General features: G+C 41.4%; 1 protein-coding gene and 1 long non-coding RNA gene across 2 annotated transcripts in view; one reads left to right on the top strand and one right to left on the bottom strand.

Annotated features, from left to right (window-relative positions):
• LOC146525206 (uncharacterized) overlaps positions 1 to 27,195 on the top strand; it is a 374,600-nt gene that overhangs the window by 170,140 nt on the left and 177,265 nt on the right. The gene's annotated exons all lie outside the window — the stretch shown is intronic.
• Positions 7,155 to 26,616, bottom strand: mtch2 (mitochondrial carrier homolog 2). Its single transcript, XM_085165496.1, has 13 exons — positions 26,477 to 26,616; positions 21,390 to 21,474; positions 21,165 to 21,271; positions 20,913 to 20,939; positions 16,559 to 16,615; positions 15,171 to 15,228; positions 15,020 to 15,071; positions 14,888 to 14,947; positions 11,803 to 11,896; positions 11,497 to 11,544; positions 11,358 to 11,425; positions 11,208 to 11,283; positions 7,155 to 8,337 (listed from the first exon to the last, which is right to left on the bottom strand). Exons 1-13 carry the CDS (start codon positions 26,561 to 26,563, stop codon positions 8,251 to 8,253), a joined length of 906 nt encoding a protein of 301 aa, XP_085021622.1. The 5' UTR covers positions 26,564 to 26,616; the 3' UTR covers positions 7,155 to 8,250.

Below are 27,195 nucleotides of genomic sequence, written 5' to 3'. Positions count from 1 at the left end.
ACGGTGTTATCCACACAGAAGTTAATATAGTCAGTAATGCATGTAGTGAGGCTGTCGATGTCCTCTCCGTGGTCGTCACAGATCACCTCCCACACAGTCGACTCACTAATGTCCGGTCTGGCAGCTTTTGCAATCAGAATTTTGATCTGAATGCATTGTGGTGCCAAATACATTTTTCTTTTGCAAGAACAGCTACGTAGAATCTCTATAGGCTCCTCTTGTTCATGTGAATATTTATCTGTTTTATTAATTTTTATTTGTGTTATTTCAGTTATTACAATATATGTGGTATAGTATGACGATGTCTAAGGCAAGAGAGAAAAAGGAGGAGGTAGGGGGACAGACTAAAAGGATGGAGGACAAATAGAAATGCACATGTATTGCTAACTCCTGCACCTGTAAGTGACAAAAATCCAAAACCCATACAGCACCTGGAACACAAAACCTTGGATCACAAAAATGTAAAAATACATAAGTCAACAATCTTCTTACAGTGTGTGTGTGAGAGAATAAGTGAGTGTATGTTTGTGTGAGAATGAATTCATAATAAAGGTGGGAAGCTGCAGCTCACACCGGTAACTGAGGGAGGAGGCCACACCAGTACATCCAGCCACGCACCCCGGGACCAACAAGCAGCCAAGGAGGCGCAAAAGAGTCCAACGTGGAGCGGTGACCATGGTCCAGCAAGCATCAGACCCAGGCTTGGACGCGCACACAAACAAACCATTTGCTCACTTACTCATTAGACACCTATTACAGCACTTTGCCCTCAGACTGCGGCCTTACTTGTGGATCCATGAATTGTATTTTTTAAATGTAATTTATTTTTGCCTCTCCAGCACTAAAACAATCAAAATTATTGTCTGATGGCCAAGAAAAATGGCAGACTGATTTATTGTTCCAAGTGGACCATTATGGCTTTGCCATACTGGAAGTGAGGACACACAAGGAACGCAGCTGACACGAATGACCATAACGAGACAGGGGAAGCACGACTGAACAGAATGAACATGAAAACACAAGAGCTTCACAATAAAACAGGAAGCATGATGCAGGAGTGGAGCAGAGGCTGACAAGAGGGAGCGAGGGAACACGAGGGAAAGAGCAGACATGACAGGCTGCAGAAACATGGATAAACATGTAATGAACCACAAGAAGGGAAAACAAGACAAAGGAACACACATAAATACAAACACAGATGCACAGAGGGCAAAGACATGTCGGGAGATAAAACTAAACAGAACAACCGGGGCACTTACAGAATACTCCTTAGACTGACCCAGGACTGTGACATGTTGGGCTTTTCTCTGTATGTATTATTGTAGGATCTGCCTCACAATATCAAGCGCCTTGAGGCGACTGTTGTTGTATTTTGGCACTCTATAAATAAAATTGTTAAAATTAGGGTGTCAGGAGGAGCAGAGGGCATGACACAGACACCCTGCAGTGATCTCCAGTTGATGGAGTAGTCTGACATGGATGAGAACTTATCTGTAAGTTTGATCAGCTTTATAAAGGAGGTTTGTGAGTTTCAGAGGAAAGGTAATAGGCTTATCTTATGGTCTATATATTTCGTTTGAACTCCTCTGATAGCTACATTGTGGCTTAATAAAAACAACAAAGCGAGAGCGAAGCAGAGAACCCCGACTGTAGGTTGAAGCTTACGATCATTTGTCCTAATACAAACATTTGAAGAGCTGTACAGTGTTTTAATCCAGTCTATTACGAATGAACCAAATTTATGTAGAACTGCTAGTAGAAATTTATAGTTTACTCAGTCAAATAGTTTTGCTGCATCTAAAGAGACAACTGTTGTTTCAAATTTGTTGATAGAGCAATAATCTATTATATTTATTAGTCTATGTGTATTATTTGCTATTATTGTCTGGATAAAACCAGTTTGGTTGATATGAATTATTGTGTGATATGTTCTCATCTTCTGGCAAGGACTTTGCAAAGTAAGGCTTAAGGTTGACATTTAGAAGTGAAATTGGGCAGCAGCAGGATGAGAGTGTAAGATCTTTGCCTGGTTTTTAAGAAGCAGACTAATGAGCAGTTCGTGTTAGGAGACAGAGTCTGATCGTTTTGAATTTAAGTGAAAAAAAGTAGGTGGTAGCATATTCTTTGTAAAGCTCTGCTGGAAAACCATCTGGCCCTGGGGCATTGTTGTTTGGGAGATGCTGTAGGGCTTCATGAATCCAGACTGCAATCGGTTCATCTTGTAGTTTTGATACATTTGTATTGTTAAGAAATCCCGCAATGTCAGTGTTGGGGGGATTAATCTGTGATGAGTATAAAGCTCCATAACATTAACATTAACCGAATCTCGACAACACAAGACCTCACACCAAACTTAAATAAACTTGTTGCCAAAAAAAGATGCCGAGCATCCAGCTCTGACAAAATGGCAAAAGAGCAAAGAAAACTAAATGTTATGATTTGTTGTTATTTTAACTTTTGCTGAAAAGCAGAAATTTTATTTATATTTCCATTTTTTTGCATTATGTTCATATTTTGAATTTTTATCATTTTGACAGGATATATTTTTATGAAGAGCAAAATATTTTAAGTTTATTTTTTATATAATGGCATAATAGCAACAAAGTCACATTGTTTTGATTTGTTGTTATTTTAGCTTTTATTTAAAAGCACAATTTTCTGGGGTGTTTGGCAAGCATGTTCATATTTCTAACTTGGATAATTTTGACAGGATATATTAATTAATATTTAAAGTTAAAGTTTATTACTAATAATTAATAATAATAAGTTTATTTATTCTGGAATAATATTCCTGTCTGTTTTTATTTATATTTATGTTTAAAAAACATTGTTTTAGTGTGTTCAATAAATGTTTATCTTGTCTGGCCCGCGACCTAAAGTGTGCCTTGAGTTTTCGCCCCCTGTGCAATGGAGTTTGACACTCCTGGTGTAAGGTTTTAAAAACTGAGCTTTAAAATAAATATGGTTATAAAAACCGAGAGAGGCCGACCATGATCACTGACTTTTTTTAGGGGCTTGTTCAGATTAAACAGAGCAAGATACAAAACATTAAAACACGTTAAGAACACAACAGCCTTAATAAACGCAGAGCACAGGGTGGGCCATTTATATGGATACACCATAATAACATGGGAATGGTTGGTGATATTAAAGTCCTGTTTGTGGCACATTAGTATATGTGAGGGGACAAACTCCTCAAGATGGGTGGTGACCATGGTGGCCATTTAGAAGTCGGCCATCTTGGATACAACTTTTGTTTTTTCAATAGGAAGAGGGCCATGTGACACATCAAACTTATTGGTAATGTCACAAGAAAAACAATGGTGTGCTTGGTTTCAACGTAACTTTATTCTTTCATGAGTTATTTACAAGTTTCTGACCACTTATAAAATGTGTTCAATGTGCTGCCCATTGTGTTGGATTGTCAATGCAACCCAACTGCTTTGACTGTTTTAATGCAGTACAGTTGTTTATTTTACTTTACTTCAATGTCGGTCATATGGGTGGTACTTTAAGAGCCATATATTTTATGTTGTTGTTTTTTGTTTATGGAGCTTTAACTGGTTAGTAAGGAATTTTCCAGATTTAGTACCACATACAAAGTTGTCCTAACGCAACCTTTGCATCAGAAATTTTGTTCTCTGGTTAAATATTTCATTTAATTCTAGTTATCGTTTTCTCAGGTTGTTGATCACATGTTCTTGTGGTGTGGCAGCATCGGCAGATTCCCATTATTTTTTGTTCTAGTTCTGATACATTTTTTTTTTCACATTTTACATCTGTTCTCAAAGTGGTTAAGAAAGTTTTAACCATTCTAGAGGGGATGGTGAACTAATATCATCTGAAGACTTTTGTGGTTTTAAAAGGGGATTTATGTGGTCTGATCCCCATTCTGTGAATGCTGTGAGATAAATTATTTTTGTGTGTGTTACGACTTTGAGCCCTTCTGTAGCTAATGTAAATCTATGGTTCATCGTAGGTTCATCATCATCACATCCTTATATAGCGCTTTTCTACTCTCCTGGAGTTCTCAAAGCGCTCTATACAACACGCTGCATTTACCCCAAATATACAAGCAATATTATCTATACGGTAAGTGCTTTTCTAACTATCATTCATATGCATTCATACTTCGATGGATGCATCGGAGAGCAAGTCGGGATTCGTATCTTGCCCAAGGATATTTGGCGTGCAAACTGGGGGACCCAGCGATCGAATCACCAACCTTCCAATCAGCATCTGACCTGCTCTACCTCCTGATCTACAGCCACCCCGCAAACACATAACTTCATATATACCCAACCACTAATGGGTTTCATGATGAAGAGATTATCAGTGTTATTCGCCTCACCTCTCAGTAATCATAATGATATTTGTGATCTGCATGTAAAAGACAATACTATTCCCTAAAAAATTAAAGACTGCCCAGAAAGTAAGCTGCCTTGGCAGAGGTTTGCACTCCCAGTACTTATTGTTCCATTTACAGCCATCCTATCTCCTTATTTCTTGTGTGTTGTATGAGAGAAATGCAGACTTCCCTATTACAACAGGGTCACTACTTTCACTGGTCTACCTGGAGGAAAACATGTTTCCTTATAAAGAGAAAAGCGCAGCATGCAGATTGTATGGAGATAGCATGAGGCTGTTTGTTCTGCATGATTCTGAATTACTAACATACACAATGTGATAAGAATAGATTCATATTTCGGAATACACATGAAATACAAATCTATCTCCTAAATCTGACAGTATTTTTTGTGCAAACCTATTTTCTTGCATAGGATGAAAATTTCCATGCAAGTAGTTAGTAAATGAGTGATCACAGTGGTAATGTTACTCTATTTTCTAATGCTCAAAGACATACATCCAAGAATTAAGAATTGTGTAAACAGAAGACTTCAGTTCCTTTCTGCAACTGTCAACTATTTGTCACCAGAGAAATCCAGAGAACAGATTATATCATTAATAAAGTGGTCGGGTTCTGTAGCTGCAAGAAAAGCCCAAACCATCAACTTCCCCTTATCATATTTGGCAGCTGGTATGTATGGAACGCCAGGACTGCCATAATGAATTTATTAAATACACCATTAAATAATTATTTAAATGTGGCAATAATTAATTAAAATGTGAAATAAATAATTAATTAAATGTGTCAATAATTAATTAAATGTGTCAATAATTAATTAATTACATGTGTCGTAAATATTTATGTAATTAATTATTTCAGATTTTAATTAATTATTGCCACATTTAATTAATTATTTAATGGTGTATTTAATTAATTCATTATGGCAGTCCTGGCGTTCCATAGGTATGGAGTTTGCGCTGACATCCAGTGTTTGACCAAATCTATGATCTGACCTTGGAGTGAACTTCCCAGAATGTCCACTCCTGGGAAGATTGCGGCTTAGTGTTCACATATACCTAAAATCCTCCCAATCAGCAAAGGGTCAAAAAATCTTCTCTTACAATGGTGGTCGCATCAAGTGCATTTGATTAGCAAGACCTTTGATTAACTGCTACTCAGTCTAGTCTAATGCCTTTGTGCAGTCCTGTGAAAAGTCTCTTTTGATATGACTATATAGTTTAAATGATGATAAAAATCCTTTATAAAAGCCATCCAAACCTACCTGACCGTATGTAAGTTATACCAAGCTGAACTAAATTATGTAATCGTGCCAAAGTGAACCTCAATCTTTATAAGCTTATTGGTAAGGCTCTCAACAACAGTCCTATGACTATGTCCACACATGCACAGGTATTTATTTTATTTTGGAAAAACCTCAGTTCACATCGACATGCAAAAACCCAAACACTGTCAAAAGCAGCTCACAAACACGGTGCAAATTGACCAAAAAAAGTAAATGTGCACACTTTTGACATTGTGAGACAAAATCGTAGTTTTCCCTGTCCATGTCTAAACACAGAAATAGTGTTCTTGAACCCTGTTCTTTACCCTGGCAGCTCCTTCATTCTTAATCCAAAACTCCGTTTACATGTGGATATAAATGCTTGTATCTACATTTACCAAAATACCTGTGTGCATGTGGACATGGCCACAGTTTCTCACACAGTCCCTTGAGAAAATTACAGTGGAACCCCGACTTACGACATTAATTCGTTCCCGAGGGTCTTTCGTAAGTCGAAGCACCCATCGCGCGTTTTGACTGAGGCGTTGCTGACGATACAGTGATCGTCAGTCTTCTAGTGGGGGACGAGTCAGGCCATGGACAGGTTGTAGATGATTTTGTGAATTGGTGTGATGAGTCCTTCCTTTCACTTAATGTGTCAAAAACTAAAGACATGATTATTGATTTTAGGAAGTCCTCTTATAGCTCATCACCTACTATCATTAAAACTGCTGATATTGGGATCGTTGAGAGTTATAAATATCTAGGGTTGGTACTTGACTATAAACTGTGTTTTGAACCTCATGCTGATGCCACTACTAAAAAAGTTCAACAAAGACTGTTCTTTTTAAGGAAAATGAGATCTTTTAATGTCTCATCTGAGATGTTGTCCTTGTTTTATAGAAGTTTTATCGAATCTGTGACGTCTTTTTGTATCGCTGCCTGGTTTGGTAACCTGACGGTGAAGAATAAGAATCGGTTGGGACTTCTGGTAAAAACTGCTAGCAAAATTTCAGGGTGCTGGCAAGATGGACTTTTGGCCATTTCTTTCATTATTATTGTTATTATTATTTTATTGTTCTGTTTATTTTTATCCTGCTGCTAAACTAATTTCCCCTTGTGGGACAATAAAGAAATTGAATTGAACGATAGGCTATAGGCTAATTGCTAACTAGAACAACAATACGTCGTTCAAGTGGAACAGCGAAGCTCAAGTACAGAAGCCAAGGGGTTGTCACATGATTCGGAGGGAATTGTGGGCACTGTAGGCTCAGCCAATCAGAGCCAGCGGATTTCGTTACTCGGGCATTTTGCTGTAACATGGGCAGAAATATTGCCGTTCAGCGCCTTTGTAACTTGAATTTTTCGTGAAACGGGGTATTCGTAAGTCAGGGTTCCACTGAAATTGTATACAGGAACATTGGTGCTGCATATTAACCTACTAAGACCCAAACTCTTTCATGGCAGCATTTTCTATTTTGCTATTTGGGCTGATTGGAACCTGATGAATGTAAAAACAAAGAATTACGTGATTTTTTATTTTTACCTGATTTTTGTTTCTGAGAAAAATGAGATTTGCTTTAAATTTGATAGAACAGTTACAGTATGATGTCCTCGTAAGTGGATATCAGGCCCTTATAGAACAAGACTTTGTATTTTGGTCTGGACAACCCAAAATATGACGTCCACATATATGGACGCCAGGTCCTAGGAGGTCGATTAGAAGTTCCCAAGACGAAGGTAGTCGAGAAGGTCCCAAAAGTCTTAGATCCTGAGGGACTTCCAGACAGTTTTATACGTGGCACCAGCAGATTACAGGACATCATCAGATATCTCTGTTCAGCAGCAGGAACATTTAAGACTCTGAACAAACTGACTGTCATTCAACAACCAGAGGAATCAGTGTCCCCCCAACTGCCTCTCAACTGTATGTGCCAATGGCTCTGCACATATAAGTGCCACCCTATGTTAAAAATGAAACATCTGTACACTTGTACCACTTCACATAACATACTTCCCAAAAACCTTTTACAGGAAAGACATTTTTTTCCTTTTATTTGGGTCAATCAGGAGCTAAAGTACTTTTTCAGAGTCCTCAGGTGTCCACCCAGACCGCTCTCCACATCTCTCAGTGTATATACTTCAGAAACACCACCACCACTTGTCCTCCCCCAGTTACCTTTACACATGCACTCAGAGGTCACCTTCAGAATAATTACATCAATACAATACCAGATGAAAAGAGATCCCACATGATCATTAACGTGGCGAATCTTAGACATTACCAAATGCATAAAAAACAAAAAAGAAAACATGAAGGGAAAAATTACATAATCATTACGCCAGCTTTAGTTTTTGTAAATGTGGAAGTAGAAAGGCAGTTCATATTTTAAAAACATGTCACTGTCTTACAGCTCTACCCTCTAATATTTTTTATTTAAACAATCTTTCTGCAGTTAACTAAAACTGTTCAGTTCCTAAGCTGGCAGCTGTTAAGGAAAAAAACTAATTCAGGGCAAACAAATGCATACAAAAAGCTGACTGTCCAATTCCCAAATCAGGCAATATTGGATTTTTGTTTTATTATCACAACTATGTTCATTTCAGCACTCCTGAAGCTTTAGAAAAATCTCTTCTGGTCGACTGCGTACGTCTTTCCTGCTGGAAGCTTTCGGAAAAATAAACTGTTGCCTCTGCTCATGTTGCCCTGCAAGGAAAAGAGGCAGGAAGTGTTAGTAATAGTCAGCTTACACATGAAAGACAGAACTAGAAAAGAACATTTCTGAAGAAATTCTGAGTGATGCTGCTGGGTCAGCTGTCATAAAACAATCGTTTTCAGTCACGTGACTGACTCACTGCCCTGCATCGTGACTGCAAATCAGTCGGTGGTGCTTCAGAACAAAGCTGCTATTCTTCTCACCTTTCTTGGAAAGTAGTTGTAGAAGTTAAACGTGCATTAGAAACAGTTGACTAATGACAAAAGAACATTTAGCCACAAACAAATCTGAAGAGTGAAATGATGTGTTTTAAATGTCTAAATTCAAGAATCTCAAATAGAAAAAGAACATTTGCAAAATATCTGTTGTGTGTGTGGGTCTGTGTGTGACAGAGAAGGAAACTGGCATCAAATGAGCAGAATACTGTACTGCTGCAGTACTGTTATGTAGGTTTTATATAAAGACTGCATGTTAGCGGTAAATGGTAAACGGCCTGTATTTGTAAAGCGCTTTACTAGTCCCTAAGGACCCCAAAGCGCTTTACACATCCAGTCATTCACGCATTCACACACTGGTGATGGCAGCTACATTGTAGCCACAGCCACCCTGGGGCGCACTGACAGAGGCGAGGCTGCCGGACACTGGCGCCACCGGGCCCTCTGACCACCACCAGTAGGCAACGGGTGCCTACTGGTGTCTCGCCCAAGGACACAATGACCGAGACTGTCCAAGCCGGGGCTCGAACCGGCAACCTTCCGATTACAAGATAAACTCCCAACTCTTGAGCCACGATCGCCTAGTGGGGAGATAAAGTGTTAGGACTCCAATTTAAAAATTTAGCCTAAATTTTGGTGCCGTTTCAAAACGGTTGCATATAGGAGGGGGACAGGGAGGAGTCTGTGCTTTGATAGCATTTGTGAGAGAACCATAAATCCCAGCTCAAGAGGAATTACACTGGACGAAAGAGGGCAACGACAGCTACATTTTGAAGTATATATTATATATGTAGGCAAAAGGTTTGGGTGGGGAAAAAAAAGACATTTTCCAAACTGTTTTTAGAGCAGGTCACATGATCGTGCAGTGGTGGGAAAATTCCATGAAAAATCTGATTTTTCATCAAACTTAAACTGCTCTCGCGGAAAAAAAAAACACATAAAACATATCAAAATATGGCTTTAGTCAATAAAAGTGGCCCGTATAATGTTTGAATGACGTCCATGCAAATCCGCACAGAAAGGCCCGGTGAGATGCTGCAGCCGACCTTGTTGCTGTGCGGCAACAGTGGGAACTGCTGCACCGTGGTCCATTCCAGTAAGTGCATTGTTGAACAGGCACACTTAATAACATCAAGAGAATAATAAAAACTATTGAATTCAATTGAACTCAGATATTTATACATATATAAATATGCTCTGGCAGAACCAGGCTCAGGGAGCAGCAGCCGTCTGTTACGACTGGCTGGGATGAGGGGAAGAAGACAGGACAAAAGACACATTATGGAAGAGACAGAAATGAGTAATAATTCAATGCAGGTTGTGTATAAACACATAAGTAAAAAAAGTGTAAAGAAGAAGTACGAAAGAAAAAGAAAACATCAATTTCACAGTGAATTAGAGGAAGAGTTTTCACTACTGTGAACGATTCATGTGGCGACGGCAAAGCGGCACAACGTGGAGAGACGTTTGTGAACGTGTCACACAAGCTGCCATGCTAACTAGCCGATGGGCAGCAGACTGTTAAAGGCAGGTTTGAGCAAACAGTCTTTTTTCACGAGAACAAAACTCCTAAAAATGAACCGAAGCCTCATTTAGAGCTTCACATTTCATGATTAAGAAAAAGAAGGCATTTTCAGACGGGGAGGTTTTCAAAGAAACAATCATGATAATTGCAAAAACTGCTTAAAGACGAGAAATATGGAACTGATGTGATCTCCACTCTCTCCGATGTCCAGCTGGGGCCAACTACAGTAGTTAGAAGAGTGTCGGCTGTGTCCGGGAACTTGGTTGATCAGCTGGGCTGGGATCAAAGTGCAGGTGGTTTAGCATCCAGTGTAACCAGTCTGTGGACAGCAGCAGCACAGCGAGCTGATGGTCTTCATCTGGATGGTGTTTGACGATTTGTCCACAAAAGAAGAACGTCTGACACGACTGTCACTAAAGACAACTACGAGGTCTATGAGGAGTTAACATCTATAACGCGGTGACGGAGGTTTTTTTTTACTGTTGGAAAAGCTGCTATCAGTGACCACCAGCTCCTGCTATGATCAGCCAACATACAGGATTCATCCCTCACTGAAAAGGTGACACGGAGTTCCTAAACGTTATGCTGGGGTACACCGAGTGGACACTTGACCTTTCATTTTAAAGGACATCACTGGGAAACAAAGCTGCGAGGCAACGGTAAGACTGTTGCTGACACAAGTGTTTTAAATGCATTTAAAGCCCAGAGGAACATTGTTCTCTGTGCATTTACAGAGAAAAAAGGTGCTGCACGTTCCCTCTGTGCTGAAAAGCTTCTGCATCTGAGACTTTTGACAAAGCTGCAGAAAAGTACTCTTAAGTCATAAACAGACTTGGAGAACAGGTTTTGGGACCTTGATCAGTGTGTTGTTCATTTCCAATCCTTTCATGAACGTGGAGACAACATGCATCGCTCAGTGCAATGTTCAGCTCGGATGCTGGACAGGTGGAAATTGTAACACTGCAAAATGACCTTCAGCCCATCAGGATGAAGCAAACCTTCGGTGCCTTGTTGACACAGAAAGCACAGTGGTGTATGCACCAGCCTGTTCGGTTCATTCTTTGTGAATCGTTACTACTGAGTGAATGTTTGAAAGGAGCCAGATGAGATATAAACTTACCTCTCTGCTAAGGTGCTTCCAGCAGTCCACCCAGGTGTGATATTCTGACGCGTAGGGAGCTCTGCCTCCAGCAAGCCTGATGAGAAAGTTATAATATGAGTCTGCTTGAATTCAGCAAGTTTGACAGCAGAAAGTGACGAGCTAACTTACCCACAGTTATTGACAGCCATTATGTTTGACACCAAAACAAAAGGATAGGTGAGCATACTGGCAAAGAACTGCAAGACAGAGGATGAAGAGCATGAGACTGAGCCACAAACAGACTGCTGACTGATGCTGCTATACTCACGCCTGTCATCGCCTGAGAGCAGTTCTTGATTTCTCCTGTGTGACTCATCTGTTCAGAACAAGAGTCACTGTTAGTCTGTGTTACAGCCTCAATCTAAGAATTTAATTGATTTTTAATTTAAAATTTAATCTAAGACTGCTTCACAAAACCCTCAAGATCTTTGTCAGTACGATACAAACAGTAGTTCCCTGAACATACAATGAAAACAATCAAACAAACGATTGCTGTTGTGTTGTTTTGATTTTTTGCAGGCACAAACTTGAATTTCAGGTATTGAGATTACAGAAACTGAAGGACATATTATACCGAGTCATCAATGGCATATGTGTTGATGAGGTGAGCCAGCAGGTTACAGATCCACAGAGAAAGGACATCACCCAGCAGACGAGGAATCAACCCACTAGGAAAAAGGAAATACAAAAAAATAAAGACACGCCTTAAATAAAAGAGAAAAGAGTAGAGACACTATAATCAAACACTGGGATTGTTTGAAGCCCAACACTGGCTGGAACAATGTTTAACTCACTGACACTCAGATACAGCGCTGCAACAGTTCACTGAGTATTTCGAATAATTCGACTACAAAAAGTTCTTTGCTTCGATGCGTCGTTAAGGGACCCTCTGCAGCGCCGCTGTTACCATGGAAACTCGAACACGAGCATTTCAGCCACATTCACAACTAAAAACAGACTCAATGCAAACGTATTTATTAGCAGTGTGTGAATAAAATGCCACAACAGCAGCAGTGATGATGACGCTGGCTCAGTTTAACACAGACTGCAGCTCTGTGTGAAACTGAGCAAAGAGAGCAGAGAGAGCTCAGCTGAAGTGGAAGTTTCACATATTCAAAAAAACAGCGTTGTTGGTGTAATCAGATCCTGATCAGCAAACTCTGACATGATAAAAAAAGAATATTTGTAGCTGCTTCATTCGTTTGTTTCACAGTGAAAAATCGACTGTAAGCCTCCAGAAGCTGCACAAAAACACGCAGATGAACTGTTAGCTGAGGTTGATACGGTCTTTAAACTGTACAACTTTCTGAATGTTGACACCAACCGTCCTATTTTAGATGAAAGCGAGTAGAGGTGGCAGGTCTTCATATTATTATCTAAAATTAAAGCGTCTTTCACGAGTCAATAAACACGGGCCAGTAAACTCAGAGCCACTGAGCTGAAGGCTGTTGTCGTACACCGAATTATCGTTAATGTTAATTAATCATAAAATCTTGTTTTCAGCAGCACAATAACTTTACGTGAGAGCACAGGGCTGATGTTTGCTTCTCTTCATTGCAGCCAGCACATCATCCTCTAAAGGAGCCACTTAGGTTTGTTTTTGGACAAATGAGACAGATGAAACAACAACACTGACGTTTCTAAAATGAACCCAGTGAGATTCACTTTGAAAGGCTTGATCATTTACTATCACTCATTGATAAGACAAAAATATTTCTTAGCCGATGAATCGATAGATTGATGTAATAAATCAATACTGAACTGATACTGCTGTGAAACATCACCCAGTGCTGCCTTTGACTCCTTCAGCTGCACAACCGCACACAGCACCGCTGCAAACAGGATGTCACACAACTCTCCCTCTTACTGAACAGATGAAGTAGTTCACAACACTTTAGGAAGGATTTAAGCTGTCAGTAAAGATCAAATCTGAGTAACAGGAAACATTTCATACTGTATCAAATATGGGAAGTATTAGAGTATTTAGAGTATTTTCCATCTGTTTTGATTCAATTGGATTTCAAGTTCTAGTACTGTGACAACTGATGATCTGCTAATAAGTAACTGCAACAATATCAAGAATGAGTAATTTTAATGCATATGTTGGGAGCCCTGACTTCAGGAAATGAGGCTCAAGGTGCATCATTGCAACAATTGTTGGAAGATCCAATTACATACAAGTAATTTTAGTTAGTTAGTTATGCTGCAATAGACGTAGGCTGCCGGGGGATTCCCATGATGCATTGAGTTTTTCCTTTCCAGTCACCTTTCTCACTCACTATGTATTAACAGACCTCTCTGTATTGAATCGTATCTGTTATTAATCTCTGTCTCTCTTCCACAGCATGTCTTTATCCTGTCTTCCTTCTCTCACCCCAACCAATCACAGCAGATGGCCCCGCCCCTCCCTGAGCCTGGTTCTGCTGGAGGTTTCTTCCTGTTAAAAGGGAGTTTTTCCTTCCCACTGTCGCCAAAGTGCTGCTCATAGGGGGTCATATGATTGTTGGGTTTTTCTGTATCTATGAAGCGCCTTGAGGCGACTTTTGTTGTGATTTGTCGCTATATAAATAAAATTGAATTGAATTAATTTTATGTAAATTTATGAGAACAATATTTTTTCAGATTAAAGAAATATTATATAATAATAAACCACTCTATAAATGCGTGGTTAAAGTCTGAATGCCAATTGTCTGATCATAATGTATAATAAACGGTGATCTTTCATGTCAAGACATTAATATGCAAATGGTTTTGTTTTTATTTTGATCAATGAAGAAAGAAAAAAGAGAGAACCAAGTTCTCCTGAGACTTCATGATTGAGTGCAGTGCCGTACACCAGCTAGCAGGCAAACAAAGTCTATTTGAGCAGCTGATGATCTTTGTTGTTTTTCATCCATAAACTCGCTCCACACTCTTTCACTGGTTCTTGTGTAGGTGCTAGAAGAGTTTTCTGGTCCATGTCAGACGGACCAGAAAACTGTACGATGCAAATTATTTCATAACCAAACCCAGTCCATGCTACAGAGGTGCCTTCATGTGGAAAATGCTCTTTTCACTGCATTTTCAGACATTGTAAAATACTCCAGACTAGAGCAAAGTTTTAAAAAGCAACGTATATGAAAGTCAATTTGTGTTATTTTTAATTATTATTATTATATTTAATTCTGTGTGTATAGAGGTCCGAAAAAGAACCTGAAAAACTTGTATATAACTTTTCAGTTTGTCATACATTGTATGTACACTGCTCAAATGTGTAAAAGAAATGAAAATCATCATCTACAGGACAACGTACAGCAGAATGTTTTGGTACCGTGCCAATTATGGACCCATTCACATCGTACTTCCCCCCCGGCATCCCAGATCATGGCTGAGAGAGACAGAGTGTATATAGAGATATAATCCTGTCACAAACATTTTACTACCAAAAATAACAATTTATTGTCAGAAAGACAATGATTTAGATTTTTCTGTCATTGTTATAAAAAAAGAAAGAAGATAATATATTACTCCTAATAAAACAGTCTCCCTCTTTGATGACACACTGAAGGAGCTTCTTTAGTTTCTACTTTTGCAATAATATTTTTCTCTTATTGCCTAAGTCGTCCACTTAACATCCAACAGAAGTGTCGGTTCCTGAAGACAAATAGAGTCAAACTTACGCAAAGAAGCCCAGGACGCCTTCTTCTCTGTAGACTGTGATGATGGAATCAAACACCCCACTGAGGACAGAAAATCATAATAAATCTCACGGCTCTTCTCATTCAGTATCACAACTAAAATACTAAAGTTACCTGTATTTGGTTTCTCTTCCAATGAACTGCACCATACATCGCAAAGTGATCACTGAAAACAAGTCAGGAGAAACATTTCAGACTTCCTGAAGGTATGCAGGCATATTGTGCTGAATCATTTAAAATGTGACAGCTCTGAGTCACGCTGTACCGTGGAAGGGATGTGTGACGATGGTGGCACAGGAGCGCGCAACCATCTCCCTGGTTGTCTGTTGAAAACACAACAAGTCACTAAAGTTCAAGTATTGATAAATTGTACTATTAATGCATCAACAGCACTATAACAACAGTACTGTAAGTGCAGCGTGTTATTATCATTACTAACAGTTTCCATGTAACATCATCTGTACTCAACTTAACTGTATTATGTGAAAGCTTTGTTTTCAAATATAACACGATTTAGCTTCAAAGTACAACTGTAACGATACAGCTTTGAATCATTATCAAAAGTATAACTTTGTTATTGTGGCCGCAGCTAGAAAAGGGAAGCAGAAATCAGTTTTTAAAAATATTTCCTGATGTAAATGATCGACACATCATTTGGTTTGAAACAAATATGGTTTCATGTAACAACCAATCAGCAGTGAGCGCAGGCTAATACTTGACCTTGATCACGCGACTTGCAACATGTGCCACTGTTTTCACAATGTTGTGTCACCGAAGCATATTTGTTGAATTGATTGTGATGATGGGTCTTCATCAGAACTTCATTCTGCTCAGTGGTGAGTATGAAAGTGTTAGCAAGCTAACGCTAGTTAACATCAGACTAGCAGCATTTAGTGTGTTCAACTTCAGCTGTTTTACAGTGAAATTGTGTCCATTCTGTGTATAATTAACATTGTTATTGCCCAAGTTGTATTTGAGCTGTAAATAAAATGCTGTATTTTTCAAAACAAGCCTCCACTGAAGAATGGTAAATGGCCTGCATTTGTATAGCGCTTTACACTACATTCAGTCATTCACACATTCACACATTGGCAATGGCAGCTACATTGTAGCCACAGCCACCCTGGGGCGCACTGACAGAGAATGGAGCTGCCACAGTTCCAGTTAACAGGAAGCTGAAGCAACACACGAGTTTGATCTTGTCAACATCTTTGAAACCTGAGCTTTGTTCCCACATCCATCACTACAGACAGTTCCCACTGTGGTCAGGCCAGACTGACAAAGCACAGACAGCACAATGATCAGTATCAGACATTCATTAACACACTTGACTAACACAAATTGTATGTGCAAGCTTTTATGTGCGCACTGTAACTGCAGCTGCTGTGAGTCAAATACACGTTGGGCTCCTGCCGCTCCGAGTTCTTCTGCTTTGAGCCAAACGAAGTATTGTTTACGCTTATTAATTACATATAACCAGTCTTACATTATACTGTTTGATTAACTGTGTGCTCAGTTTCTTAAAGTATTACTAAAATACTGACTTTATCACTTTTTCCTTAATAACAGTATTTTCTTGCCCTTATTAAAGTGCTTAGACCAGACTTGGCTGTGTAGTGTTGTGACTTAGCTTTGGGGTTGCACAGGTCTTACCTCATTAACAACCTGCTGTAGAGAGCTCTCTTTCTCCTTCTGCTGCCCACCCAGTATCTGGAAATCAGAGAAACCTCAGCGTCACCATCCTGAACATTATTTGGCCACTTTATACCCTTATTAAGAACTCGTGTACAGATGGCCTGAGGAGAGCGATGAGGAGCAACACACAATTCATTTGTTAAGTGGGGTCAGTGTGGGCCAAGGCCAGCATGTTAAACGTAGGGCTGCATGTAGAGATTACTTTAGTAATAATGTATTTAACCGATTACTCCAAAAATGAAAAAAAACAAAACACAGGTCTTTGAAAAATGAACCGTGCATCGCTTTCCATTTTACAAACTGCAAACAAGAGCTGCCAAAACAAACAAAACAAACCCAGTCATTGAATTTATGTCATAATAAAATTAACGTTTTTTAAGAAAACACTTTCCTAAGTGCAAAAACTGGAAAAAAAAATCTCAAGTACAGTAATCGTAAAATAAGGTGTGCATGTAACTTAAACAGAGGTCATAAATAATATTCTCTTTACTCCCTTTAATAGACCCTTTACTGTTTTACTAGGGCGGGGGTCTCTTAAATTAGTAGCATGCAAAAGAGTAGTAACAGTATTGCATCTCCTGATTGAGCTTTGCTGTTTGTTCATGCGTATGTGCTGTAAATGAGTCAGTTATGCACCTGCGAGCCTTTAGAGGAGTACAGGCTGGCTGCAATAATGAAAAGCAAGCCTGTCCACATCCTGACGCTTGCCTTGGCTTTGATGCAACAGTTTGTGGTTCCTAAAGTGCAGTTTTATTATTATTAATAATTAATAATAATAATAATAATTAAAGTTCCAACCTAACAGGTTAGAGGTTTACTGGCCCAGGTACATTTTTATATTGGTGTGCTGAAAATACCAATGTTTATATTTTTGAATATTAATTTTATTAATATGATATAATGTTATTTCACTTTATATCTGAAAAATGTTACAAGAGCCTTACAAATAAATACAGTACCCCCCACACCACCACACCCCCCTTTAGATTCACCTCTGCTTCTCGTAGGCATCACTGCTGCCAGTTATGTTCTTTCTTTTGCGAGTAACGACTCGTCGCAGAGTGTGTGTGTGTGTGTGTGTGTGGGCAGACTGTGTGTTAAACTATGACAGCATCACTGTCACTGTGTGTTATCAGTCTTTGTTTAAAAGCTGGGGTCTGCCTGGGCTTCATGTTGTTATACTTTATATTCCTAAACACGATTCTATGGCAGAAATGTGGGGGGACTGCTCACGTTTCCATGGTGATAACTGAATACGAACGGGTCATAAACAAAGACAAAGAATTTTCAACAAGGAGATTTTTTAAATAATCGAGTTACTTCAGTTCATTGTTGAAAGATGGCAGCACACATCAACGCAGCGACTCTCCCTCAAACGTTTTATCGTATATTTGTTTTGCTTGTTTTTCTGACAGTTTTATTTTGAACATGCAAATATAACTGAAATAACAAAGAGAAAAGAAAATAACTTAAAAAACATCAAGTTTTCATATTTCTATGTCTACAGAATGTGTGTGTTTGAAAAGGAGTAGGATGAAGTTTATACTTTTCCTGTTCCTGCCCCCTTTTTTCAATTTTAATTATTTACAAATCAATACTCTGAATTTGACCTTCCACTTGACTTGACCTCAGCAGCGATGGCGTGCTGTGAGACACCTGCTTATGCAGTTCAGCAGCCTGATCTCGTTCAAAAGAGGAAAAAGAATTTGCCATCAGAACATTGACAGTGTGACAGAAAATGGCAATGAATCCATATTCCTGCTTAGATTTGGCCTTTTAAAGGCACGTGGACCTAAACGTTTGATCAGCTGTAAAACAGCTTGTTTCAGTTTCAGTGCTGTTGTCAATAAATTGCTCAAAATGTTGTTTTGTCTCACTCCCATTTCTTCTTGTTGCACGTTGAAGCTCTACTTGAAACCTTTTTAAGATCCAACCATGAAAAATATTGTAGGCGCCATCAAGTGGTCAAACTTTTGATTGGGAAAGCATAAAAAAAAGAAAAAGAAACATTTAGTGATTTAATTTTTCCTTGCTATATAATTCCATTTATCTTGCTTCATAGATTTGATGTCTTCAGTATGTACAACGTAGAGAGCAGTAACAATAAAGAAAAACCATTAAATGAGGAGGTGTGTCCAAACCTTTCACTGGTAGTGTGTATGCATGCCTATAGGCCTGTTCAGAGGTTCTTGGAGAGGATATGTGAAGACTTCCTAGTTTAGCTGCTGTATTCCAACCTAACCCAAGCTGTGCATTATTGGGGACATAAATGAACTAGATATGCACATCCCATAGACTCCTAGTATATGCGATGTGCATTTCTGCTTCTTCAAAAAACCAACTGGATTAATTTGTTTCCTTCTGGCCCCACTGATCAATCCCATCACTTAGTGGTCGGCTGTAGTCTCGTCTCGTAGGACACAGAAGCCTACACATCCACTGCCCTGTTTTACATCCACAACTGTACAGAATAACTATGGACAAAGGAGGCAGATGTTATCAGAATAAACTATCAGTTTATGAGAGACCGCAGCACTGCCCTCATGTTTAGAAGAGAAGGAATTACATTAAATATAGACAGACAGATAATTATACATTATGTATTCTCTTCCTACATAAGTGCTTTCTATCTAACATTCATACTCCATTGGATGCATCAGAGAGCAACTTGAGGTTAGTATCTTGCCCACTGACATTTGGCATGCAGACTGGAGCACACAGGGATCGAACCACCAACCTTCAAATTAGCAGGTGACCTGCTCTAGCACCTGAGCTACCTGAGCTACAGCCTCCCCTGTGCCAATCCAACCTAAAGAAAGATATCGAGAAAGATATCAGAGGCAAAAGCAGAATATTGGAGGAGGACTGAGGGACATTTCAGAGAGAAAGTCCCAACAGCATCAAGATCTAAAAGTGAGCAGTGATGTGCCAACTCTGGGCGTTCTGGCTAATCAGTGGTTAGCTGCTATTTCAGGGTGGTTATGTTGGACAGTCAAACACTGCCATGAGCATTGAGTCCATCACTTCTCATAGAAGTGTAGGCACCTGCTCTAAGATGGCATTCAGTTTGTACACACAATATCAAGGCTTTTGATCTTTTATTGCATAATTGTTACGTATCATCCCCATGTGAATGTGACATTACATTTGTTCCATGTCACGTTCAACTTACGTTAACCACACTTAATAGTTACAAATATTTGTATGACAAACTTTTGATCAAGTGACACTAATATGGAATTAAGACTTTGAAAAAGATCCAGAAGCAGAAACGACCAGTTAAAATGCTTCCAGCTTCCAGTCTGCTCTTTACCTGCTCTTCGTACAAACAGCAAACTTTTAAAAAATAAAAATATAAACAAACTGGTTAAATGATACATGTTGCTGAAGGCTGATGGCAACTGTCCTATTTTTACATGGAAACGACACTTGCAGTAAACAGAGGTGAACCGTGGGGTGTAACACAGTATATTAATGTCCCGGGGCTGCGATATCTCCGGTCGGGGGACCAAAATCTATCTCAGCCCCGCCCGTCAGGCTATATGAAAGCCGGACGGGCGATTTTGCGAGCCCTGTTTAATAGTGCATTAATTAAATTCATATTTAAAAATATAAAAATAAAAGCTTTTTTCACAAGCCAATAAAGATGTGTATCGGCCAGTAAACTCCGAACCACTGACCTGCTCGTTGTTAGTTGGACACTTATTATTAATTAATGTCTGCAGCATCAAAATGACAGTTATGGTAAATATTTTACGCTTTAGTTTAGATTGCGTATATATCTTATTTTATTTTCACTGCACTTTATTATTATTTATATATTTTTGCATTTGTGAAAACGCATTATTTAAAACAACAACAACAAAACCATATGACATGTAAATACAATCAAAGGGTTTAGTTTTTGTTTAGTAGTGTCTTTTTGTCAGATTGCTCATTAACAAGGCAAAAGTATTTCTTACCTGATTACTCGATTAATCAATGGAATAATCAATCGATTATTCAATTACTAAAATTAATTTACTTTATTTTACAAATTTTTCTACCACATTTATTTTCAAAAATAACCTGAAAACAGTATTAGATGCTCTGCTATAAGTGATGCAGGCAATACAGTGCAGATTGTTAAAGTTCTCAGAAGTGAAAGAACATCAGATTTTAATACAGAAATGCAGGAAGTGATGCGCTGCTGCACAGGAAAAGGATCTTGAAGGGGACACGGGCCAAACTTTTGCATTTTATGGGGAGTCAGTGAACATTTTGAACTTATCATACTGTGACTACAAACAGGATTAGAAAAAAAAAAACTTACCTGTGGGGTGCCTTGTTCTTGACATTTCTGGAAGAGGATAGAGGTTATCAAGCTGCCAGAATCAACAGTCTTTGAGTTACACTTACAACATGGGTGGCAAGAAACGGAGTTCAAAGTCAATGCCATTGTTAGTCCCAGCACATGGCTCATTTATGTATGCATCGCAAATGATTGAAACAAATGACCACCTAAAGAAATTCAAAGAAAAGACTGGACAGAAACTGGTTGTTTGATCACATCTATTCAGCTTACCTGTACAACTTTGCTGTGTACGACTGTGCCAATGGTGCCTGCACAAAGCCTCGGACCAAGTCCTTTGAAAAGACCGGCTCTTCCATCAATCCCAATGATGTGTTTTGCTGAAACACATTGTAAATAGTGGTAAAACTACAAAGTTAAATATCCACATACAATCGTTCAAAGCACAGTAACACTATGACCAACTCCATTTATAAAAATATCAAGAATCAAACTTGCCATAAGCAAACAGTCCAGGTAGCTGGTAGACTTGTCTTCCAAATAAATTCCTACCCAGGGTGGGAGGGAGTGGCTCATGTCCGACCTGATAACACACAAAACCAAAAACAATGAGAGGGAACCATAGGAGGGGACAAGTATTGTCTTTATGTATCCTAGAGAAATACAGCAAAGCACCAAAAATGCTGCAAGAGAAGTTTTTATCTGCAGAACATCATGTACAGCTCGAGCTACCATGTACAGGCTGTTCGATATAACGATATAAAAACGTCTATCGTTTCCTATCACGCTATCGTTTGTTTCGTGGTGTTGCAAAATAAACTGTTTACAGCAATATTTTTTCATTGTGTTGATGGTCACTGTAGTGGCTGTATGAAGTTCTCTCATTCTCGTATGTTTAATATAACCACACTACAGACGGACAAGCGCCTGTTTTTACATGCTGTCGTTAGCAACAATTATGGTAAAAACCATCACGTGGCTCCACCATCCGCTTGGTTGTTTTCCACGTAAACCTTTCACAATAAAGCTTAAGAGCTTGTTGAGACTTTTCAAAATAAACTGAATCATGTGAATGAGTATGCAGAGTTTACAGATGAGAAGCAAAAAAGAGCCGTCAGGTGCTAAAAGATAAACCTTAGACTCAAACGTTAGAACAGGCTTTTCCCCGCAGCACGCCGTGTAATAAATACTCAAAGAAAACGGCGGCTGTTACAACCTATGTCTAAAGATTTATAGTTTGCATCGGTTAAAACACTCGACTAAAGGTACACGAGGCCCAGCTGGAAACACTAAAAGCAAGTCGAGCTGCCCGAGGTTCACAGAATTTACAGAAAAATGTTAAATTTTTCTGTAAATTTTTTCTGAGACACAGACCATGGAGAGACGGACCACGGAGACTGAGACAGACCATGGAGACTGAGACAGACCACGGAGACTGAGACAGACCATGGAGACTGAGACAGACCATGGAGAGATGGACCACGGAGACTGAGACAGACCACGGAGACTGAGACAGACCACGGAGACTGAGACAGACCATGGAGAGACAGACCACGGAGAGACAGACCACGGAGACTGAGACAGACCATGGAGAGACAGACCACGGAGAGACAGACCACGGAGACTGAGACAGACCATGGAGAGACAGACCACGGAGAGACAGACCACGGAGAGACGGACCACGGAGACTGAGACAGACCATGGAGAGACAGACCACGGAGAGACAGACCATGGAGACGGACCACGGAGACTGAGACAGACCATGGAGAGACAGACCACGGAGAGACAGACCATGGAGACTGAGACAGACCACGGAGAGACGGACCACGGAGAGACAGACCATGGAGACTGAGACAGACCACGGAGAGACGGACCACGGAGACTGAGAAAGACCATGGAGACTGAGACAGCCCATGGAGAGACAGACCACAGAGAGACGGACCTTGGAGAGACAGACCATGGAGACTGAGACAGACCACGGAGAGACAGACCATGGAGACTGAGACAGACCACGGAGAGACAGACCACGGAGAGACGGACCACGGAGACTGAGACAGACCATGGAGACTGAGACAGACCACAGAGAGACGGACCATGGAGAGACAGACCATGGAGACTGAGACAGACCACGGAGAGACGGACCATGGAGAGACAGACCATGGAGAGACAGACCATGGAGACTGAGACAGACCACGGAGAGACAGACCACGGAGAGACAGACCACGGAGACTGAGACAGACCACGGAGAGACTGACCACGGAGAGTTGGACCACGGAGAGACGGACCACGGAGACTGAGACAGAGCACAGAGAGACGGACCATGGAGAGACAGACCACGGAGACTGAGACAGACCACGGAGAGACGGACCACGGAGAGTTGGGCCACGGAGACTGAGACAGACCATGGAGACACAGACCACAGAGAGACGGACCATGGAGACTGAGACAGACCACGGAGAGACGGACCACGGAGAGACAGACCACGGAGAGTTGGACCATGGAGACTGAGACAGACCACGGAGAGACGGACCACGGAGACTGAGACAGACCACGGAGAGACGGACCACGGAGACTGAGACAGACCACGGAGAGACGGACCACGGAGAGACGGACCACGGAGACTGAGACAGACCACAGAGAGACGGACCATGGAGAGACAGACCACGGAGAGTTGGACCACGGAGACTGAGACAGACCACGGAGAGACGGACCACGGAGAGTTGGACCACGGAGACTGAGACACACCATGGAGACACAGACCACGGAGAGACGGACCATGGAGACTGAGACTGACCACGGAGAGTTGGACCACGGAGAGACGGACCACGGAGACTGAGACAGAGCACAGAGAGACGGACCATGGAGAGACAGACCATGGAGACTGAGACAGACCACGGAGAGACGGACCACGGAGAGACAGACCACGGAGAGACAGACCACGGAGACTGAGACAGACGACGGAGAGACGGACCACGGAGAGTTGGGCCACGGAGACTGAGACAGACCATGGAGACACAGACCACAGAGAGACGGACCATGGAGACTGAGACAGACCACGGAGAGACGGACCACGGAGAGACAGACCACGGAGAGTTGGACCATGGAGACTGAGACAGACCACGGAGAGACGGACCACGGAGACTGAGACAGACCACGGAGAGACGGACGACGGAGACTGAGACAGACCACGGAGAGACGGACCACGGAGACTGAGACAGACCACAGAGAGACGGACCATGGAGAGACAGACCATGGAGACTGAGACAGACCACGGAGAGACGGACCACGGAGAGACAGACCACGGAGAGTTGGACCACGGAGACTGAGACAGACCACGGAGAGACGGACCACGGAGAGTTGGACCACGGAGACTGAGACAGACCATGGAGACACAGACCACGGAGAGACGGACCATGGAGACTGAGACAGACCATGGAGAGACGGACCACGGAGAGACAGACCACGGAGAGACGGACCACAGAGAGACAGACCACGGAGAGACGGACCACAGAGAGACAGACCATGGAGAGACAGACCATGGAGACTGAGACAGACCACGGAGAGACGGACCATGGAGAGACAGACCACGGAGAGTTGGACCATGGAGACTGAGACAGACCACGGAGAGACGGACCACGGAGACTGAGACAGACCACGGAGAGACGGACCACGGAGACTGAGACAGACCACGGAGAGACGGACCACGGAGAGACGGACCACGGAGACTGAGACAGACCACAGAGAGACGGACCATGGAGAGACAGACCATGGAGACTGAGACAGACCACGGAGAGACGGACCACGGAGAGACAGACCACGGAGAGTTGGACCACGGAGATTGAGACAGACCACGGAGAGACGGACCACGGAGAGTTGGACCACGGAGACTGAGACAGACCATGGAGACACAGACCACGGAGAGACAGACCATGGAGACTGAGACAGACCACGGAGAGACGGACCACGGAGACTGAGACAGACCATGGAGACTGAGACAGACCACGGAGAGACGGACCACGGAGAGACAGACCACGGAGAGTTGGACCACGGAGACTGAGACAGACCACGGAGAGACGGACCACGGAGAGTTGGACCACGGAGACTGAGACAGACCATGGAGACACAGACCACGGAGAGACGGACCATGGAGACTGAGACAGACCATGGAGAGACGGACCACGGAGAGACAGACCATGGAGAGACGGACCATGGAGACTGAGACAGACCACAGAGAGACAGACCACGGAGAGACAGACCACGGAGACTGAGACAGAACACATCACATGCTATATAGCAAGAAGATCCAGACAGACAAATCTTTTTTTAATGATGTTGACTTTTGATTCACTTATTTGGTTATTTGTTATTGGGTGGCTGTAGCTCAGGTGGCAGAGCAGGTCAGCCACTAATCAGAAGGTCGGCGGTTCGATCCCAGGCTGCCTCCTGGCTGCATGCCAAATATCCTTGGGCAAGATACTAACCCCATGTTGGCCTACTGGTGGCGCCAGTGTCCGGCAGCCTCGCCTCTGTCAGTGCCCCAGGGCAGCTGTGGCTACAATGTAGCTGCCATCACCAGTGTGTGAATGTGAAGCGCTTTGGGGTCCTTAGGGACTAGAAAAGCGCTATACAAATGCAGGCCATTTACCATTTTTCTTTTACAAAGCTATGTTTCCAGAGATCACATAAGTCTGACAGGCACCAGTGTGTGCACTGTGCTGCATTCATGTATTTAACCCACACAGTTGATGATTAGCCGACTGCTACAAATATGGACGCGGTATACACAAGGCAGACAACTGTTAGCATCTAGTAAAACTATCATGACTTATTCTGTCATTAAGATCAACCTGAAGCTATTTTTGGTTGTAATTAAGCAAACGTTAATCGATACACGTCCCCGGTGCTCTGCTGTGTGCTCCTGCTCCTGTGCTCGTTATTTTCATGTTTTTCATCATCGAGCTTCCAGTATTCGTAACTGAGAAGCAAACACGTTTCTCCCAATGACAAACTCATGAATATACACCGTGTGTTGACATCCGTGTAAAACACTACAGAAAGCGTCGTTAGAGCTAATCAGCTGACAGCTAGCTGGCGGTGATCTCTAGCAGTTCAACAAATGGCAACTTAGCGCCGCTGGCTTTCTTAGAAAATAAGCCATGAATGAACTGTGAAGAATTATGTCTCATAGATTGTTTTCTTCAACCTGCGCACAGAATATAAACGAAGCAGCGCAACACTGCAGTTAATGATTAACTTTCGATCAACATGCGGATTCCGCCTATTGCACAGCAATGAGGAAACAGAAGGTCACAGGGACAACAGGCGGGACAACAATGTGTCTGATCCTATTACTGGGACAGTTCCTGCTATATTCTCAGATAAATAGTTATCAAGACTTATTAAAGGTCTCTGTGTGTGCTACAAACCTACTAATCTACTGGTAAACGAGGCAATACACTGTGAAAATGAATGACAATTTCCTCTTCTAGTCAGATACCAGCGAGAGTTACAGTATTTACACAGATAAGTAAAGAGTGTCTGAATGAGGCCCTGCAAGGAAACACAATCTGTCCAAACTCTCTTACCTGGATCAGGACTTTAATGTACATCAAAGGATGGGAGAGCACAGTAAGCCCTGATCCCAATAACACTTGGCCACAAACATCCGCCATTTTTGGAGAGTCGATAGAGACAGGAAGTCCTCCTCTTTCTTTTTGCTGCTGAGAGCAGATAACGTCCGTGGAAAAAACTACTGCCATCTAATGTTTATAAGAGGTATGACAACGTTGTCCTTGGTTTTGAGACCATGTTCAAGTCTGAGGCAGCCCAGTGCTGCAGGCCAGTACGTTGAAAGGTTAGTGAAATTCTATAGACGTGTGTAAAACTGGCTGATGCGAGAACGTGAAGTTCATCTTTGTAGAGCAGTGGAAAGGCTCAGAAAATACTGGGAAGCCCCTACTGGAGGTAGAAAAAAGCACACCCAGCCCAGTGTGTCTTTACCCAGCTCTGTCCTAACTTTGCTATCAAAATAAAGGCCCTAAAAATACATAAATAAATAATTTGTAATGTGGAGCTGAAGGGAAATTGCTACACATTAGTTCATTTTGCTGTCCCGGGTGCCTGGGACAGTAGAAAACAAAATCACGAGGGTACAGCATTATACAACATACAAAATATACAAAGAATATAAGATATACATTTCAACCATGGAGATCTCTGATGAATGTAGTCATATACTTTTCAACAGTATTAATAACAGGTTGTCTGTCCACTTATGGGTCATTAACTGGGTCTAGACTGCTCT

The sequence above is a fragment of the Neolamprologus multifasciatus genome, chromosome 1 (genome assembly GCF_963576455.1).
Source record: "Neolamprologus multifasciatus chromosome 1, fNeoMul1.2, whole genome shotgun sequence".
NCBI classification, from domain to species: domain Eukaryota; kingdom Metazoa; phylum Chordata; class Actinopteri; order Cichliformes; family Cichlidae; genus Neolamprologus; species Neolamprologus multifasciatus.
This window is presented reverse-complemented; position numbering and strand designations above follow the sequence as displayed.

Excerpts from the sequence above, each read along its gene's own strand:
- mtch2 (XM_085165496.1), bottom strand. The coding sequence starts at position 26,563 with ATGGCGGATGTTTGTGGCCAAGTGTTATTGGGATCAGGGCTTACTGTG. Across the intron at positions 21,475-26,476 it reads ACATTAAAGTCCTGATCCAG|GTCGGACATGAGCCACTCCC; the intron begins GTAAGAGAGTTT and ends GTGTGTTATCAG. Across the intron at positions 11,545-11,802 it reads CATATGCCATTGATGACTCG|ATGAGTCACACAGGAGAAAT; the intron begins GTATAATATGTC and ends TGTTCTGAACAG.